The sequence below is a fragment of the Ammospiza caudacuta genome, chromosome 22, assembly GCF_027887145.1.
Source record: "Ammospiza caudacuta isolate bAmmCau1 chromosome 22, bAmmCau1.pri, whole genome shotgun sequence".
In the NCBI taxonomy this organism is placed as follows: Eukaryota; Metazoa; Chordata; class Aves; order Passeriformes; family Passerellidae; genus Ammospiza; species Ammospiza caudacuta.
Window position 1 is genome coordinate 4,668,443 of NC_080614.1, and position 15,190 is coordinate 4,683,632.

The 15,190-nt window shown below is 58.4% G+C and overlaps 3 protein-coding genes across 3 annotated transcripts; all 3 read right to left on the reverse strand.

The window, feature by feature from the left end:
* Positions 1–3,332: 3,332 nt before the first annotated feature.
* Positions 3,333–6,526, reverse strand: FBLIM1 (filamin binding LIM protein 1). The gene is made up of 8 exons (XM_058818826.1): positions 6,359–6,526; positions 5,382–5,599; positions 4,875–5,008; positions 4,672–4,783; positions 4,414–4,583; positions 4,143–4,321; positions 3,929–4,046; positions 3,333–3,630 (listed from the first exon to the last, which is right to left on the reverse strand). Exons 2-8 carry the CDS (start codon positions 5,572–5,574, stop codon positions 3,517–3,519), a joined length of 1,020 nt encoding a protein of 339 aa, XP_058674809.1. The 5' UTR covers positions 5,575–5,599; positions 6,359–6,526; the 3' UTR covers positions 3,333–3,516.
* A 2,049-nt stretch (positions 6,527–8,575) lies between these two features.
* On the reverse strand, positions 8,576–12,205 carry TMEM82 (transmembrane protein 82). The gene is made up of 6 exons (XM_058818896.1): positions 12,079–12,205; positions 11,936–12,008; positions 11,270–11,444; positions 10,116–10,524; positions 9,150–9,337; positions 8,576–9,054 (listed from the first exon to the last, which is right to left on the reverse strand). The coding sequence occupies exons 1-6, from the start codon at positions 12,155–12,157 to the stop codon at positions 8,989–8,991; spliced, it is 990 nt and encodes a 329-aa protein (XP_058674879.1). The 5' UTR covers positions 12,158–12,205; the 3' UTR covers positions 8,576–8,988.
* A 194-nt stretch (positions 12,206–12,399) lies between these two features.
* Positions 12,400–14,643, reverse strand: SLC25A34 (solute carrier family 25 member 34). Its single transcript, XM_058818856.1, has 5 exons — positions 14,125–14,643; positions 13,530–13,595; positions 13,030–13,182; positions 12,806–12,940; positions 12,400–12,722 (listed from the first exon to the last, which is right to left on the reverse strand). Exons 1-5 carry the CDS (start codon positions 14,581–14,583, stop codon positions 12,558–12,560), a joined length of 978 nt encoding a protein of 325 aa, XP_058674839.1. The 5' UTR covers positions 14,584–14,643; the 3' UTR covers positions 12,400–12,557.
* Between the last annotated feature and the right edge of the window lie 547 nt (positions 14,644–15,190).

The following is a 15,190-nucleotide window of genomic DNA, read 5'->3' on the forward strand; positions in this document are numbered from 1 at the left end:
ACATTTCATCAAAATAAAGATACAACTTAAACCACTTGAAGCCAAATCTGGGTGAAAATTGGTAATTTTCAGGAAATAGGGCTTCAGGATGCTGTAATCACTGATACGATGAAGGAAATCTGGGATATGAAGTAGCAAAACCCTGCTCACAGGTGTGTGCTGTGTGTCTGTTCACAGAAATAGGGTGGGTTGGGCTTTTTATCCTTTATTTTATAAAGAAGCCAGTATAGCACTGGCAGCCTGGTAACGCGCTTGCGCACTCGCCTCATCCCTTTCCCCTCATGCTATCAAAATCAATGTGTTTTAAAACTACGTTGTGGCAGTGGGTGGTTCAGTTTTGCCAGGAAAACTGAGGATAAATGAGAATATTAGCATACAGCTTTTTTTTCTTTTCTTTTTTTTTTTTAATACATATCTCACCTGTGCTGCATCAGGAGAAATCCACGCTTGGGCTGTTCCTTGTATAATCCCAGCTGGTGTTCACCTCTCCCAGAATCAGCAGGATCCGACCAATTTTCATTTAAGAAATAAAAATTTTTTTTAGGCTGTGTCAAAGGAACGTGTAGAAAATAGGTCTGAATGCTCTGTGGGGAAGAACAACGCTGCAGGGAGCTGGCTGGGATGGCATTACCATTAACCTGGGATCCAAAGGAAAAAACACCCCAGTTGTCCTGCAGCTCTTTCTATCTTATTGGAGAAAATCCTGCAGCACCCAGCCTTGCTCCCAGCACCTTTATCATCCCATTATCCTTGCACCACACTACAAATCTTCCATTTTCCAAAGAAACCTGCAAAAAGGTTGATTTTTGTTTTCCACGAAGCAACGCTTTAACCACTGATTCAAAATCACTACAAGCCGTGCCTGGCAGCTTCTCCTTCAATTTAAAACCTCTTTTTAAAAACCAGGCAGTCTTTTGAGTTGTAAAAAGATAACCTTTAGGGTTTTTTTTAATGGGACACACGGTTGTATTCCTGGGAGCATGTTGGCCTCGCAGCAGAGGGAGAATCAGATGCCTTCGCTGGGAAAGCCCAAGGAAATTTTATCCGCGGGCCGCACCCAGCCTGAAGTGAGGAAATATTTGCATTTGCTGCTCCTTGGAAGGCAGCCAGGTCCTTCCCGCTCTCCCCAGCCTGCCAAGAGGGATTGCAAGAGCTGATTGCAGCAGCCAAGGAAGGGTTGGAGCCATCCGGAGCGCTGCCATCCTCTCTGCCCTTTGCCATTGCCACAGGGACAAGAGGAGGCACTTGGAGTGGGGTTTACACCCGGGTGGTCCAAGGTGGGCTTGGCCCCCCAAAATGTTGCTGTTCAGGGCAGGATGTGTGGTTGGGTTATTTCTGCAGACCTGGGTGCTTGCAGAAGTGCTTGTGATGGGGTGAGGAGCCCAAGGACAGGCTGAGCCCTTGCAGCCGGTCTGGGTTTGCTCGGCAGCGGGACGGGATCCAGCTCCTGCAGGATCTCCTGCATGCGGCTCAGAATTCCTCGAGCTCCTCCCAAGGGAAAACACGAGGCTGTGCTTTTCAGGCACAACGCTCCCCCATGCATCAGCTCGTAGTGCTTCTCCCTTTATCTGGGAAGAAGATGCCTTAAATCAGCCTTTTTGTCCTCTTACCCGTGTCCATCTATCCCTGTCCCTTGTCACCCTCCAATCCTGAAATATCACGTCAAGTCTGACCACACCACATCCCTTCACTATGCTGCCAAACACTCCAGCGGTGCCTTTCCTTTCTCCTTGCTTTCCAGGACCTTCTCCAAGGCTGCCTGTAAATAAAAGCATTTCCCTGCCTGTCTCCGGCCAAAAATTCTGCAGTCCCAGTGCCAACAGCCCGTCCTGGAAGGCTCCAAGGGAGAAATACCCAACTCCTTCCCACCATTCCTCAGTGGAAGGGTAGTGCAACTTGGAATAACACATCCAAAACACCACTCAGCATTGTACTTCCATCCTCCTCAAAAACCTTGAGTGGAAAAATATCTGTATTACAAAAAGCAAGGAGCTCTTTGCCCTCCGGGCCTTCTTTTTCCTGCTCCCTTTGGCCACTGCCACATCCTTTTACTTTTTTAGCATCATTTTGATGCCACATTTTCCTCACAGTGCAAGAAGCTTTGGAAAGTGAGAGCTGACTTGCAGCACAGGAATTCCTTGGCATGGGACAAGGAGTTCCCACCCAACCGGACCCAAAGCCACCAACTTACGTGACCAGAACAAACCACAACTTATTTATAAATACCTTTAAAGCAAGTTGTGACTGATTGATGGCCCGGAGATGCTCATTAACAAACACTGAGTAATCAGCTTTGTAGACAGGGAAGAGTCATCAGGAAATAGTTATTGATGTGATTAATTAACCATCAGTAACCCCTTCCCTCATAAACACAGCATGCGCCGGAGATGTTGTATGTGATCCAGGAGTTGCTGGTCTGGTGGTTGCTTTCTTTGTTTACAGCTCCCATTTTCCATCAGGAAAGCATTAAACATCATCTCACACGCTCTTGCTATTTTCCGCTCTTGATTTGTGGCTTTTTAAACACTTTCAGTTAAAAAGAAAGTTAAAAAAGTTTCTCCGCCTGGTTTGCAACACCCTCGCAAACAAAACCACTAAGCACTGGCAACATCGGTTGTGCAGATGTTGGGCACGCAGAGAAATGGTCTAATTTCTGCTGGTTTGAGGCCTGGACTGAGAGGAGATCAAAAAGCTTCCACTGACAGAGCGATATAATCTTGGATAATATGCAGAAAGGGGGCTGTCCGTCTTTCCCAGCGTTCCAGCCCTGCGGGATGCTTTTAGCTGGAGTTTCTGCCTGATGGAGGAATCTGTGCTCCGGCTGCCCTCTGCCGGCTCCGGGATAGACAGTCAGCAAAAAAAAACCCCAAACCACACCAAAACCCCTTTTATCAACACCACGAAACATCGCCAGATCCCATATCCACCCCAAAAAACAACACTCGGCTCTCCCCTCGGTGACAGCAGCATCTGCCACATTGCTACACCCTAAAATCAACTTTTGTGGACCGTAGTTATGGACCAATTATCACCACGCCTAGAAAATTCAAAACCGGCTTTTTTTTCCTTATTTTTAAACTTGGATTTGATAGGTTTGGAATGCAGGGTGGATGAAAGGAATGAGAGTTTTTAAACTCGGGGTTTTATTTAACTGCAAGTAACTAAATCAGTGCCCGCTCTCCACAGAGAGAAACATTTCAGTGAAACCCCAAGGAAGCTTGAGAAGAAAGAAACACCACCCAAGAAAACCAAACTGGCCTTTGGAAGAAGGAGTTTTAAAAAAGAAATAAGGAATAAAACCTCCATTCCTCATTGCTGCTCTGTCAGGGCATTTTAGATTTATCATGAGCGCAATTCTCCACCCTGCCAGCCCACTGGGTAAGGGTCCTGGGGACATTTTGGTGAGGAAAACCCAGTTCTGCAGTAATTTAGGGGGTGCAGCAGGCACCCAGAGTCAGCCATGGGGTGCATCCCACTGTAGGCACCCCCCGTTTTGGTGCCTGGCACTGCAGGGTCTCAGCAGGACGACTCATTGCGCCAGTGGATGTGGCAGGACTTGCAGAGGAGGTGGTCATCCAGGGGGTAGCACCCATTCTCTGTCAGCTCCGGTGACAGGGGCATCCTGCAGCTCTGGGGGCAAGAGGGGAAAAGGAAGCCACCTTTTAGGGGTCCCCGTGTGTGTTACATCCCATTTACCCCGCAAAACCCACCAGCACTCTGAAAATTGACAAACTACATCAAAAGCATGCAAAGCTGAAGAGGTTCTTTAAACATCACCCAATTTTACTTCATTTCCCCCTTCTCATTATCTGTAAGATAAACTGGGGGCTAAAAACCAGCTGTGGGTGCTGCCATCCCTGTGTCCATGCTCAGATAAAGTTCAGTACCACCCCCTTAGCTTTGGGGGCCCCCATCCCCGGGGCTGTACCTCGCAGCGGTAGCAGCTCTCGTGGAAGCTGCGTCCCAGGCACTCGATCTTGTAGGTGTCCTCGTCCTCGTGGGGGACAATGGGGCGCTGGCAGGCGCTGCACACCACGGCGTATTTCCTGATGGGAGCCAACAGGGTGGAGTGAGCCCTGTGAGGTGACAGGGACAAGCCAAACCCAGCTCCCAGTGTGGGACACCCTCCCCCCATGACCAACCTGTAGTAGTCAGGCACGCAGTACACGTCACCCTGCTCATCCAAGGCGAAGCTCTCAGTGCCGATGGCCCGGCCACAGGCAGCACAGGAGAAGCAGCTGGGGTGGTAACCCTTGCCCAGGGCACGGACAATGTGCTCCGTGATCAGCCCCTGGCACTTGGCACATTTCTCCAGCGTGGCCTGGAATTTAGGGAACACATGCCGTGAGACAGCAGCCCACACCCCCGAGGGATGCTCCGAGGGTGCCGGTTTCCCCGATGGAGGATGGGTACCTGGAAGCAGGTGTCACACGTGGGGCACCCGTCTCTCTGGAAGTAGCGCTGCCCAGCCAGGAGCCGGCGGCACGTGCGGCAGGTGAAGCAGTCAGGGTGGTACTGCTTCCTCATCGCCTCCACCGTTGGCTCCCGCAGCCCCAGCGCCTTGTGGCAGAAGGCACAGATGTCTGCAAGAAGCAGGGAGAGCGGCTGCGAGCTGTGTGCCTCAGTTTCCCTCAGTGGGGAGGAGCCCATGCACAGCTGGGTCTCCCTTACCTCTGGAGATGTCCCTCCCCGGGTCTCCATTCACATCCTGCCACTGCTGCTTGCCTGCTTGCTCCTGGGAAAATGTGGGTGGCTTCAATTCAGCAGGGAAGGTGGAAGGAGCCTGACAAGCGGGGAAGGGCAAAGCCATGTTAGTTATAGCCTGCAGGTGGGGAAACTGAGGCACTGGGGGGACTGCACTCTGTTATCCTCACCTGGATGGTGGCAGGTGCTGCAAGGTCCAGTTGCTGCAGTGCCAGACCCAGCGGCTCCATGGACAAGGGCTGGGGCACTTCAGAGAGGGGCAGGACTGGTGGGGATGCAGGTACAGGGGCCATCGTGTGGGTTTCTGCAGCAACAGACAGATGTGGGGGTTTAGGGGATCAGTAATGTCCAGTAACACCCCATCAGAATATCAGGGTGTCACAATAACACCCCAACAGCTTTGCAGCAGCGCTCGCTGACCTGCCCCAAAAGCAAACGCCATCAAAGCAGGAGGGACAAACAGCACCGATAAGCACCCGGCAGTGGAGAGCAAACAGAGCCCGTCCCCAGGAGCCGGATCCATGCTGGGATGTGTGCAGGGGTTTGGGGAATGCCCCCCAGTAAAATACCCCCACATCCCCTTCTGCACGCACAACCTTCAGCAAAGCATCCCCACAGCCTCCTCAGCCCCATCACCATCCCTTCACACCACTCCAGCCCCCATGGACGCCCCTCACCTCCGTTGGGTAACTGGGGGGGTGACAGCTGGATCTGGGGCTGGTGGCTGCCAGGGACCTCGGCACCACCTGGCTGCGGCTCCCGCTGGGTTTTCTCCTTGGTGGCCACGTCCCTCCGTGGTGGCACGAGGGTGATGAAGATGGACGAAGCGATTCTTTTCTCTGCTTTCCCTGGCAACATCGCTGAAGCCATGGAAGGGCCAGATCGGGGGTTGATTCTAGGGAAAATAAGAAAGAAAGAGAGTAAAACTCGCAGGCACACTGGCAGCTCCTGCAGCCCTGCTGCCCTTCAGCATCAACTCGCGCTCCCTCCTCCCGGAAAGGGAGAAGGAATGAGTGTCCCCTCCCACGTCACAGCAATAAATGGTCTCATGCCTGGGAGGACACAGGGTACAGAGTCCTGGCGAGGCAGCAGCTAATAGCGTCCATTTTCACACCTCTGTGGCCAAATCCCACCTTTTCATAAGTATTTGCATCCTCTGTATTTCCTCTTATTGCTCCCACCCACCTGGGACTAAATTCTCCATGGGCAGCAGGAAGTACCCACCTTTCCTTTTAAAACACAGAGCTGCTATAGGATTTTGCCTTTGCAATCCCTTCTTTGAAATCTTTCTACATCCCTACTCCCTCTCTCCTTACCCCCAATTCCCTGCCAATCACTTCCAGCCCTGCACTTCTCCCCTATTTATCCATGTGGGAAAACTGAGGTGCAGTGCTGTGAATCACCACGTCCCTGACACTGTCACATCCCTGAGCAGCACCCGGCAGCACAGGCAGGATGCACCCGACCCCGAGAAACCCTGCTCAGGAAGGAAAAGAGCTGTTTATCCAACTTCCCAAGGGGAAAAGCAGCTGGGGCGAAGCTTCCCCTTCCCAAATGGAATAGATTGCGGGGTGGAACCCTGAGGCTTTAGTCAGGATGCTGTGCTGGTGAAGCAGAATTCATCCCTCAGGTGAATCAGCAGCTTGAAAAATACCTGTGTGATGAATTCCCGGTCTCATGCGGCTCTGCTCCCCCAAAATCCCACTCGCGGGGGTCAGCACATTCTTTGTGGGGCAGACAGACTCCCGGAGGTGGGCGAAAATCTTCGCGATGTTCCTGCCGGTGACTTCAGCCTCTGATTCAAGCAGGGAAGGGATTAAAGAGGAAAAAGCACCCGGAGCACTCGGCTCCCTCTTTCCCTCCCTCCCCGCCGGCTACCGGCGCTACCGGCCTTGCCCAGCTCCTCACCCGCCGCAGCCGCCGCTTTTCCTCCTCCCCAGCAGAACTGCGGAAAACCGAGGGGGGGAAAGAAAAGAACAATCATAAAAGAAAAAAAAAAAAGAAAAAAAAAAAAAAAGAAAAAAAAAGAAAAAAAAAAAGAAAAGAAAAGAAAAGAAAAAAACAACCTAAAAAAGAAAAAAAAAAAATTCTCCGGGGTTAATGGGAACCATGTGCTCATCGCATTCCTCTTTGTGCCGGGGCTGACGGGATCCCGGCGGCCCCGTCCCCCCAGAGCCCCCCGGCACGGGGCCATCGGGGTGGCCGAGGCTCGAGGGGGGAATTAATGGGGGTCCCCCCCCTGCCCATGCAGCTCCATCCTGGTTTGGGGTGGCGAGGCCACACTGGAAAGGAACGCCCCTGGTCTCCCTGAAATCTCCTGGGGTGGAAGCTCAGGTGGGATTGAGGGGATAGGGACACTTATGGGGTGTCCCCAAAACCCCCAAAACTGGGACGGCACACAGCCCTCTGGAGCTGCACCTCAGCTCTGTCCCCTGCCCCAGGGACCTCTCAGACGGTGCTCCAAGGACGCCCAAGGAAAAAGGGATGGGATAGGGGTACACAACGCTGGGTGTCCCACCCCGAGTGGTCCCACTGTCCTCTTGTCCCTCACCTGGGGGTGGCCTTGCAGCTCCCCGGGCATCCCCCGTGTCCCACCGTGCAGCCCCACAGCTCCCTGTGCCCTACCCTGCAGTGCCTGTCCCCTTTGGAGCGGTGGCCCCACCGTGTCCCCCTGCCTGGGACCCCCCATCCCCGCCCTGGGAGAGTCCCCAGTCCCCTCCTTGGGGTGGCTCTTGGTCCCCTTTTCTCATCCCAGGATGACTGCGGTGCTTTTCCCATCACCTGGGGTGTCCCCTGTCCCCTCCTGGGGGGGGGGGTCCCAATCCCACACCTGGAGTGGTCCCTCCCTGAGGGTGGCCCTGTCCCCTACCTGGGGGGGGTCGTACCTTGCGGACGAGGTTCTCTGCCGGCGGGACGGGTGTCGCCTGCCCGGAGGTGGCCCTGCAGCCTCTCGGGGGGTGACCCTGTCCCCGTGCCTGTCCCCTACCTGGGGAGCCGCTGCGGGTCCCTCCGTGCGCTCCGCGGGCGCGGCGGGGGCAGCGGGAAGGCAGAGCCGCCCGGCATCACCGCCCCTTCCTCCCTCCTCCTCCTCCTCTTCCTCCTCCCCCCTGCCTGCCCCACAGCCCCGGGCGGAGGAAGAGGGGGGCACGGGTGCTTAGGGTGCCCCATTCACCCCCCGACCGCCCCACGCTCCCCAAAGTGCTTCGTGGGTGCCCCACGGCCCCGTGGGTGCCCCATATACTCTGGGATTGCCCCTTCCCAGGTTTTGCCATGGACCCCCTGAGAGCCCCACACACCCTCAGGGCACCCAGCCCCAATGGGTGCCCCCCATACACCCCCGGGGTGCCTGTGTACCCCAATACAGCCATAATATCTCCATATACCCCCAGCATAACCCCTCTCCTCCAATACAGCCCCAGTTACCCCCATTCAGCCCCATACTCAAAATGCCCTATATTTCTTCTGTGCACCCCCAGGACACCCATGTGTCCCCTAGAGCCCCAGCATGCCCCATAAACCCCTATAGAGCCCCCCATGCTCTGAACACCCCCAGACCCCCTCCTGCTCCTCCCCACATTAGGGGTCCATGCCCAGGCAGCCAGAACCCCCCTTCCCAAACTGCACCCCACCTTCTCAGAGCCTGTTGTCCCCTGGCACAGCACAGCACAGCAGGCTGCAGGTAGGGGGAAACTGAGGCACAGCCAGAGGGTCACCCCACTCTGTGCCTCAGTTTCCCTTCCCAAGGAGGAATTCTACCCACCTCCCTCAAAAAGCTGCACCACCACCATCCCAAGTGCCTTCCCAGCACAATGGGACCCCAGCTTGCTCTGCCCTGGATTTTGCTGGAAAAAAACACCTTTATTTTCTGAGATTTATAACCCCTGGAGGCCCCTGACAGTGTGGCCCAGCTGCCAGCAACGATGGGACATCCGTCAGCAGCCTGCAATCCCACTGGGACCAGAGGACAAACCTCAGCAGTGCTGCGACCTCGCAGAGTCCCCCCAAAAACCAGGGGCAACGTGAGCCTTCCTCCCGACTCCTCCATCCCACGGGATGGGGTTGGACGCCTTCCAGGAGCCCTTTTTGGGGTTGGACACCTTCCAGGAGCCCTTTTGGGGTTGGACACCTTCCAGGAGCCCTTTTGGGGTTGGACGCCTTCCAGGAGCCCTTTTGGGGTTGGACGCCGTCCAGGAGCCCCTTTTTCCTCAGTCCCCACGGGGGATCCATGATGGGGGATTCTGGGGTGCCCAGCAAAGCCACCCCGAGTTTCTGCTGTCCGGTTCCTCATCGGGACGTCTCCCCCGATCCGGATCCTGCCCGACGATCCAGGCGAGGCTGCTGGGCAAAATCCTGTGTGGGACAGAAGAGAGCCCAAAGGTCTCTCAGGGTGGCCCTGGGGGTGTCCCCAGCCCTCACCCTGTGTGGCACGGGGTGTCCCCTCTCACCTGCCTGCAGCAGGACTCCAGCAGCGCCCCGGAGTGCAGCAGGCACCAGAGCTCCCCCAGCAGCGACACCAAGACGTGCAGGATGTCGGTCCATCGGCCCACGGTGAGGAGGAGGATGAAGAGGCCGCCCATCCTCACCAGCACGGTCCGGAACGCCGCCCCCCTGCCCGTGCTCTGCCGGGACTCCTCTGCGAGGACACGGCATGGGGGACACTGGGACCTCGGCAGCCCCACAGCGGGGACACCAAGCGGTGGCTTCATGTAGCCCCTATACACCCCAGTACATCCCATGTACCCCCCAAACAGACCCAGGGCACCCCAGGTACCCCCAGGACATCCCATGTAACCTCTGTACACCTCAGTACCCTCTGTGTACACCCGGGATATATACACACACCCCCTGTAGACCCCCAGGACACCCCATATACCCCTGTACACCCCCAGAATGTACCATATATCCCCTACAGACGCCCAGGATACCCCATATAACCCCAGAATGTACCATACACCCCCTTACAGACCCCCAGGATGCCCCATATGGGCCCTATACACCCCCAGAATGTACCATATACCCCCTTACAGACCCCCAGAACACCCCATATGGGCCCTATACACCCCCAGAATGTACTATATACCCCTATACATGCCCAGAATGTACCATATACCCCCTTACAGACCCACAGAACACCCCATATGGCCCATATACACCCTCAGAATGTACTGTATACCCCCTACAGACGCCCAGGATGCCCCACATAGCCCTATACATCCCCAGTCTGTGTTTAATATACCACCTGTACCAGCCTCAGGACAGCCTACGTACCCCCTGCATACCCTCTGCACGCCCCATATACCCTGCATACACCCCCAGGACCCCCTAACTGCCCCTATACAGCCCCAGGTGGCCCCCCATCGCACCCCCAGCACACCCCACACGCCCCCCAGAGCTGGAGCATCCCCACTCACCCTGCATGTAGACGACCAGCAGGGTGTAGCAGATGCTCAGCGGCGTCCAGAAGCGCACGGCCTCGCCCGTGGAGAGGAAATCGCGGTTGATGAGCTCCACGGCGGCCAGGTCGGCCACGGCGAAGGTGAGGCCCAGGGCGTTGCGCAGCAGGCGCGGGATGCCGTGGCCCGCGGGCAGCAGCAGCAGGCACAGGCCGCAGTAGCGCTGCCGGCTGTGCAGCTCGTACAGGGCGCAGACGTGGCGGGCCAGGCGCCGGGCGTGCAGCGCCAGCAGCCCCGCCAGCCCCGCCGCCAGCGCCAGGTTGCAGGTGCGGTGCGGAGCCCCCTCCAGCAGGAAGGTGAGGCCGCAGGACACGCCGCAGCCCAGGGAGTACTGGCACAGCAGGTAGAGCTGGCTGCTGTGGGCGCCCTGCAAAGCAGAGAGGGGGATCATGGAATCATGGGATCGGTTTGAGGACCTCCAAGATAATGAGCCCAATTGTTCCCCCAGCACTGGTGAGTTCGCCTCTTAATCGTGTCCCCAAGTGCCTCATCCAAACACTTGTTGAGCCCTTCCCAGGACCGTGACTCCAGAACTGCCCTAGGCAGCCTGTGCCAGTGCCTGAGCACCCTTCCCATGAAGGATTTTTCCCAATATCCAATCTAAACCTTCCCTGGCTCAGACTGAAGCCATTCCCTCTCCTCCTGTCCCAGTTTCCTGGGAGCAGAGCCCAATGCCCTCTGGCTGTCCCCTCCTGTCAGGGAATTGTGCAGAGCCACAAGGTCCCCCCCGAGCCTCCTTTCCTCCAGGCTGAGCCCCTTTCCCAGCTCCTCAGCCCCTTCTGGTGCTCCAGCCTCTTCCCCAGCTCTATTTCCATCTCTGGATACACTCCAGCCTCTCAGTGTTCTCACCACAGAGGTCCCAGAACTGGAGGTGTCCCAGCAGTGCCAGCACAGGGGACAAGCACTGCCCTGGCCCTGTGCCCACACTGGGACCAGCCAGGGGCCATCGGCCTCTTGCCCACCTGGGGACACCTGGCTGAGGTGCAGAGGGACCCATGCACCCCCTGCACCCACAGCCCCTCCATCCCCCGTGGGTGCTGAACCAGCCCCCAGTTCCCAGCTCCATCCACACCGTACCCCACGGTGCCTCAGTTTCCCCCGTGCCGCCTCACCTTGCCGAGGGAGAGGATGGTGCAGACGGCGCGCAGGGAGAACTCCAGCACCACCAGGGCGGCCACACGGGAGCCCACCAGGGCCAGCAGAGCCGTCAGCACCAGCACCTGCAGCGGCTCCAGCAGCGGCCGCCGCGCCGCCATCACCTCCTTCTCCGCCTGCCTCTCCGGGTTGCTGGGGACAGCAGGGGGGACACTGGGACCTCACAGCCCCACCACGGGGACACCAAGCATGCCGTGGCTTCATGTATATGTAGCCCCTACACACCCCCGTACATCCCATGTACCCCCTATACAGTCCCACGGTGCTCCAGGTACCCCCAGGACATCCCACGTACCCTCTGTACACCCCAGTACCCTCTGTGTACACCTGGGATATATATACACACACCCTGTAGACCCCCAGGACATCCCACATACCCCTATAAACCCCCAGAATCTACCACATACCCCCTACATATCCCCTACAGACCCCCCATATGGGCCCTATACACCAAAATGGGGTGACAAGCCTTAGTGACATCCCCCTCTGTGCTGTGCAGCAGAGGCTGCAGCCCCTGCCCTGCACTCCTCGGTGCCAAGATCCACAGCCCAACAGCAGATCCCAAAATCAGATCCCCCAAAACCAACTTTCCCCCCTAGAGGGGACAAAGGGCTGGCGCTTACTTTGCACACTGGATGTAGAGATAAACCTTCAGGAGGCTGCAGAGCACCGAGACGGCGCAGGCACCCACCAGCCCTGCGGGGAAAGGCAGCAGTGGGTCACCGGTGTCCCCTGAGCTGTCCCCAGGCCACCCTCGGGGTCTCACCTTGCAGCAGCGCATCCAGCAGTGCCCAGCCCCACGCCAGCCCGGGCAGCGCCGGCAGCCAGGACCCCAGGGAAAACATCTTCTATGGAGAGGAGCCACAGCGCAGCCAGGCCCCGGCTCCAAGGTCCGCGGGGTGGAGGCGGGGAGTGGCTCCCCCCGGCTGGTAAATCATTACTGGGGCAAGCCAGGGCAGCTGGAGCTCATCTCGTCCGGCCGGAGCTCCAGCTGCCCCGTGGAGGTGAAAATTAGGAGAAGAGGGATGTGATGCACATGGAGGAGCTCAGGGACCACCAGCACCTTTAACCCTCCCCACGCCGGCACTGCCATTCTCCTCTCCACCCTGAGGCATCGCAGCATTTCAGGTCCTGTCCCCTCATCTGCACCACCCCAATGACCCCAAGACAACACCAAAAATAGAAAAACCTCTTTATTAACATCGGTGGTGGTGGCAGGAGTCTGTCCTACAGCCCTGGGGGCTGCTAGTGCTGAACCATGTTCCTGAGCTTGTCCCAAAAGAAGAGGCTGAGCACGGTGTGGGGGCCGAGGCGGAGGTAGACGGCGCCGAGGCCCTTGTACAAGCCTAGCAGCCCCTCTTTGCTGGAGATTTGCAGGATACAATCCAAAAACCCTCGGTAGAGCTTCCCCTGGGGAGAGAGGAGCCAGCTCTGCCCCTCTGCCGGATGGGAAAAGCCGCGTGTCCCCCGTGCCTTATCCAGAATGGCCTTACCGTGCCGTCGGCATCCACGGGCTGGTTGTAGAGACGCGTGCTGATCGTGTCAAAAGGTGTCATTGTCACAGCCACAGCCACACCACTCACCATGCCCCCCGCCAGCACCGCCGCCCAGCTGCCCTTCCTGAACCACTGCGGGAAGCGCCGGCATCAGCTCTTGCCAGCAATGAGAGCGAGCCCGGGGGGCCGCGGGCGGCCGGGCCCGCGCACGCCCCGCTCACCTGGCGCTCGCAGACCCAGTCCTTGGCCGAGGCGAAGGTGGCGAGCTGCACGGCCGAGCCCACGGCCACGCGGGGCACGGCGCCCGTCACCCCCCGCCACAGCCCCACCACCCCGTGCTGCTGGTAGATGCTCTTGAAAGCGCCGGAGATGCTCTGGGGGAAGAGAGGAAATTGGGGAAAATGGGGAAAAATGGGAATGGTGCATCCCACCCGGCAAAGTATCCCACCCCTGCTGGTCCTTGGTGACACGAAGCCGCTGTTGGCCTTGGAGAGATCTCAGGGGGTCTGGGTTCTCCGGATTCGCGGCCCCACGTGCCTGTCACACCCCCTCTGTTCTCGCACTGATATTTTTAGCATCATTACGGGGCCAAGCAGCCAAACAACAGCTTTAAATTCCTGCTGACCAAAATAGCACGGTCCCCGCTGGGGCCCGGAGCATGCACGGACAAAGTGCCAGCGAACCCTCTGTGTCCCCCCACCCCGACCCTGTCCCCACTCACCTCATGGTTGTGCTGGTGGCCCACGGCCATGGCCGACAGTGTCTGGGCTTGGAGGTGGGTCTTGACCTTGGAGGGGGACAATGCCAGGTGACAAAACCCTCCAGTGACCCCCCTGGGACCGGCTGTGCTCCCCTCATTTTCTTGGTAGATTTTGAGGGGAAGTTTCAGCCCCTCAGACAGACGTGGGGGACACAGCTGAGTAACCAAGTGGTAACTCCAGACTTTGAATCCCGTTCCTTTTACCCCTCTCTCCCAGGGCAAAGGGACCCTGCAAACACCCACGGCTGGAGCTCTGCAACCCCAAAAAACCCTCTAAAATGGGAGGGGGGGGAACCCCCACAATTTCTTTTGGGGTAATTTCCTTATGGGGGAGTTCTCAGCTGGTTCCTCAGGGGGATTTGGGGGACAAAGCAGGGGGAGAGCATGCACAGCGCAGCCCCACATTTTGGGGTGGGGGGGGATGAAGCAAAGCGGGGGAAGAGAGAACACACCAAGCCAGTGTTTATAGGATGCAGCCAAGATGCCGAACCTTTTGGAGGGTCCCCAAAACACCCCCCTCCACACCCCACGGCCTTTGGGACAGAGCAGCACTCACCAGGTACGCGGGGCTGCCCACGATGGCTCCCACCGCCCCGGCCACGGCCCCGGCGGCCACGGTCCCGCCGGGAAACCCGGTCCAGCCGGCGTCCTCGGCGTGCGAGTAGCAGTAGAAGCGGACGCCGTTCATGAGCCCCTGGTAGAGCAGCCCGGCCGCCAGCCCCTTCTGCAGCCCCCGCAGCCCGTCCGCCCGGCACACGGCCACGGCCGCCCGCAGCACCCCGCGGTACGGCCGCGGGTACGTGCCCGGGGGCTGCAGCTCGCCCTGCAGCTGCAGCCGCGTCTTCACCACCTCCAGCGGGTTGGTGAGGAAGCAGGCCAGGCAGCCGGCCGTGGCCCCCAGCACCAGGTCGGTGGCCGGGGGCACCCCCCCGGTGGAGGGGGGGCTGTTTTGGGGGGGATACTGGAATTCCTGCAGGGAATCGGGAGGGCGGGGGGCGAGGGTCCCCGCCGCCATCCGGCACCTGCCCGCGGGGGTGGCCCCAGGCTCCACCTCCCCGAGCAACCGCAGGGAAAAAAAATCCGAGGGGAGCGAGAGCGAGCGAGCGCCGCCTCCTGCAAAGCAACCCCCCCCCCAATCCAGCCCCCAATTTGGGGAAGGGATGTGGGGCAAAGGTCGGGCTGGGGGTGCGAGTCCGGCCCCCCCCGACACCGGCGCGGCCCCGGCAGCCGCGTCCAGCCGGGCCCGCTCTCACGTGATGGTGCTGCCCCGGCGCAAATAGGGAAAAGCAGGCAAAAAAAAAGGGCGGCAACATTGAAATGGTGACCGAGGGAGAGGAATTTTGCGGGCGCACGCAGTTACTCCCCTGCCCCAGCCAGCCTGGGGAGGAGGATGAGGACTGGGAAACTCGCTGCGCTTGTGGCCGCGCAGCGGGGGGACTTGCAGAGGGTCTCGCCCGCCTCTCCCGGTGCTGTGAAATTGGAGCTTCCCGCGGAAAAATGCTGCGGGGGTGGGGATGGCGGTGTCCCGCCCCCCGCCGTGGATTCCTATTTGTGGGGCTGCGCAGGGACCCCCTGGTACCCCCATGGCCGAGGCACCGCGGTGGTTACTGAAGGGCAGGACG

Coding starts and splice junctions, on each gene's coding strand:
- FBLIM1 (XM_058818826.1), bottom strand. CDS start 5,574: ATGGCTTCAGCGATGTTGCCAGGGAAAGCAGAGAAAAGAATCGCTTCG. Junction 4,784..4,874: donor CAGCACCTGCCACCATCCAG/GTGAGGATAACA, acceptor CCCGCTTGTCAG/GCTCCTTCCACCTTCCCTGC. Junction 4,584..4,671: donor GGGGAGGGACATCTCCAGAG/GTAAGGGAGACC, acceptor TGCTTCTTGCAG/ACATCTGTGCCTTCTGCCAC.
- TMEM82 (XM_058818896.1), bottom strand. CDS start 12,157: ATGTTTTCCCTGGGGTCCTGGCTGCCGGCGCTGCCCGGGCTGGCGTGG. Junction 11,445..11,935: donor CTCTACATCCAGTGTGCAAA/GTAAGCGCCAGC, acceptor TGCTGTCCCCAG/CAACCCGGAGAGGCAGGCGG. Junction 9,338..10,115: donor GCTGGTCGTCTACATGCAGG/GTGAGTGGGGAT, acceptor GTGTCCTCGCAG/AGGAGTCCCGGCAGAGCACG.
- SLC25A34 (XM_058818856.1), bottom strand. CDS start 14,583: ATGGCGGCGGGGACCCTCGCCCCCCGCCCTCCCGATTCCCTGCAGGAA. Junction 12,941..13,029: donor ACTGGGTCTGCGAGCGCCAG/GTGAGCGGGGCG, acceptor CGCTTCCCGCAG/TGGTTCAGGAAGGGCAGCTG. Junction 12,723..12,805: donor CCGTGGATGCCGACGGCACG/GTAAGGCCATTC, acceptor CTCTCTCCCCAG/GGGAAGCTCTACCGAGGGTT.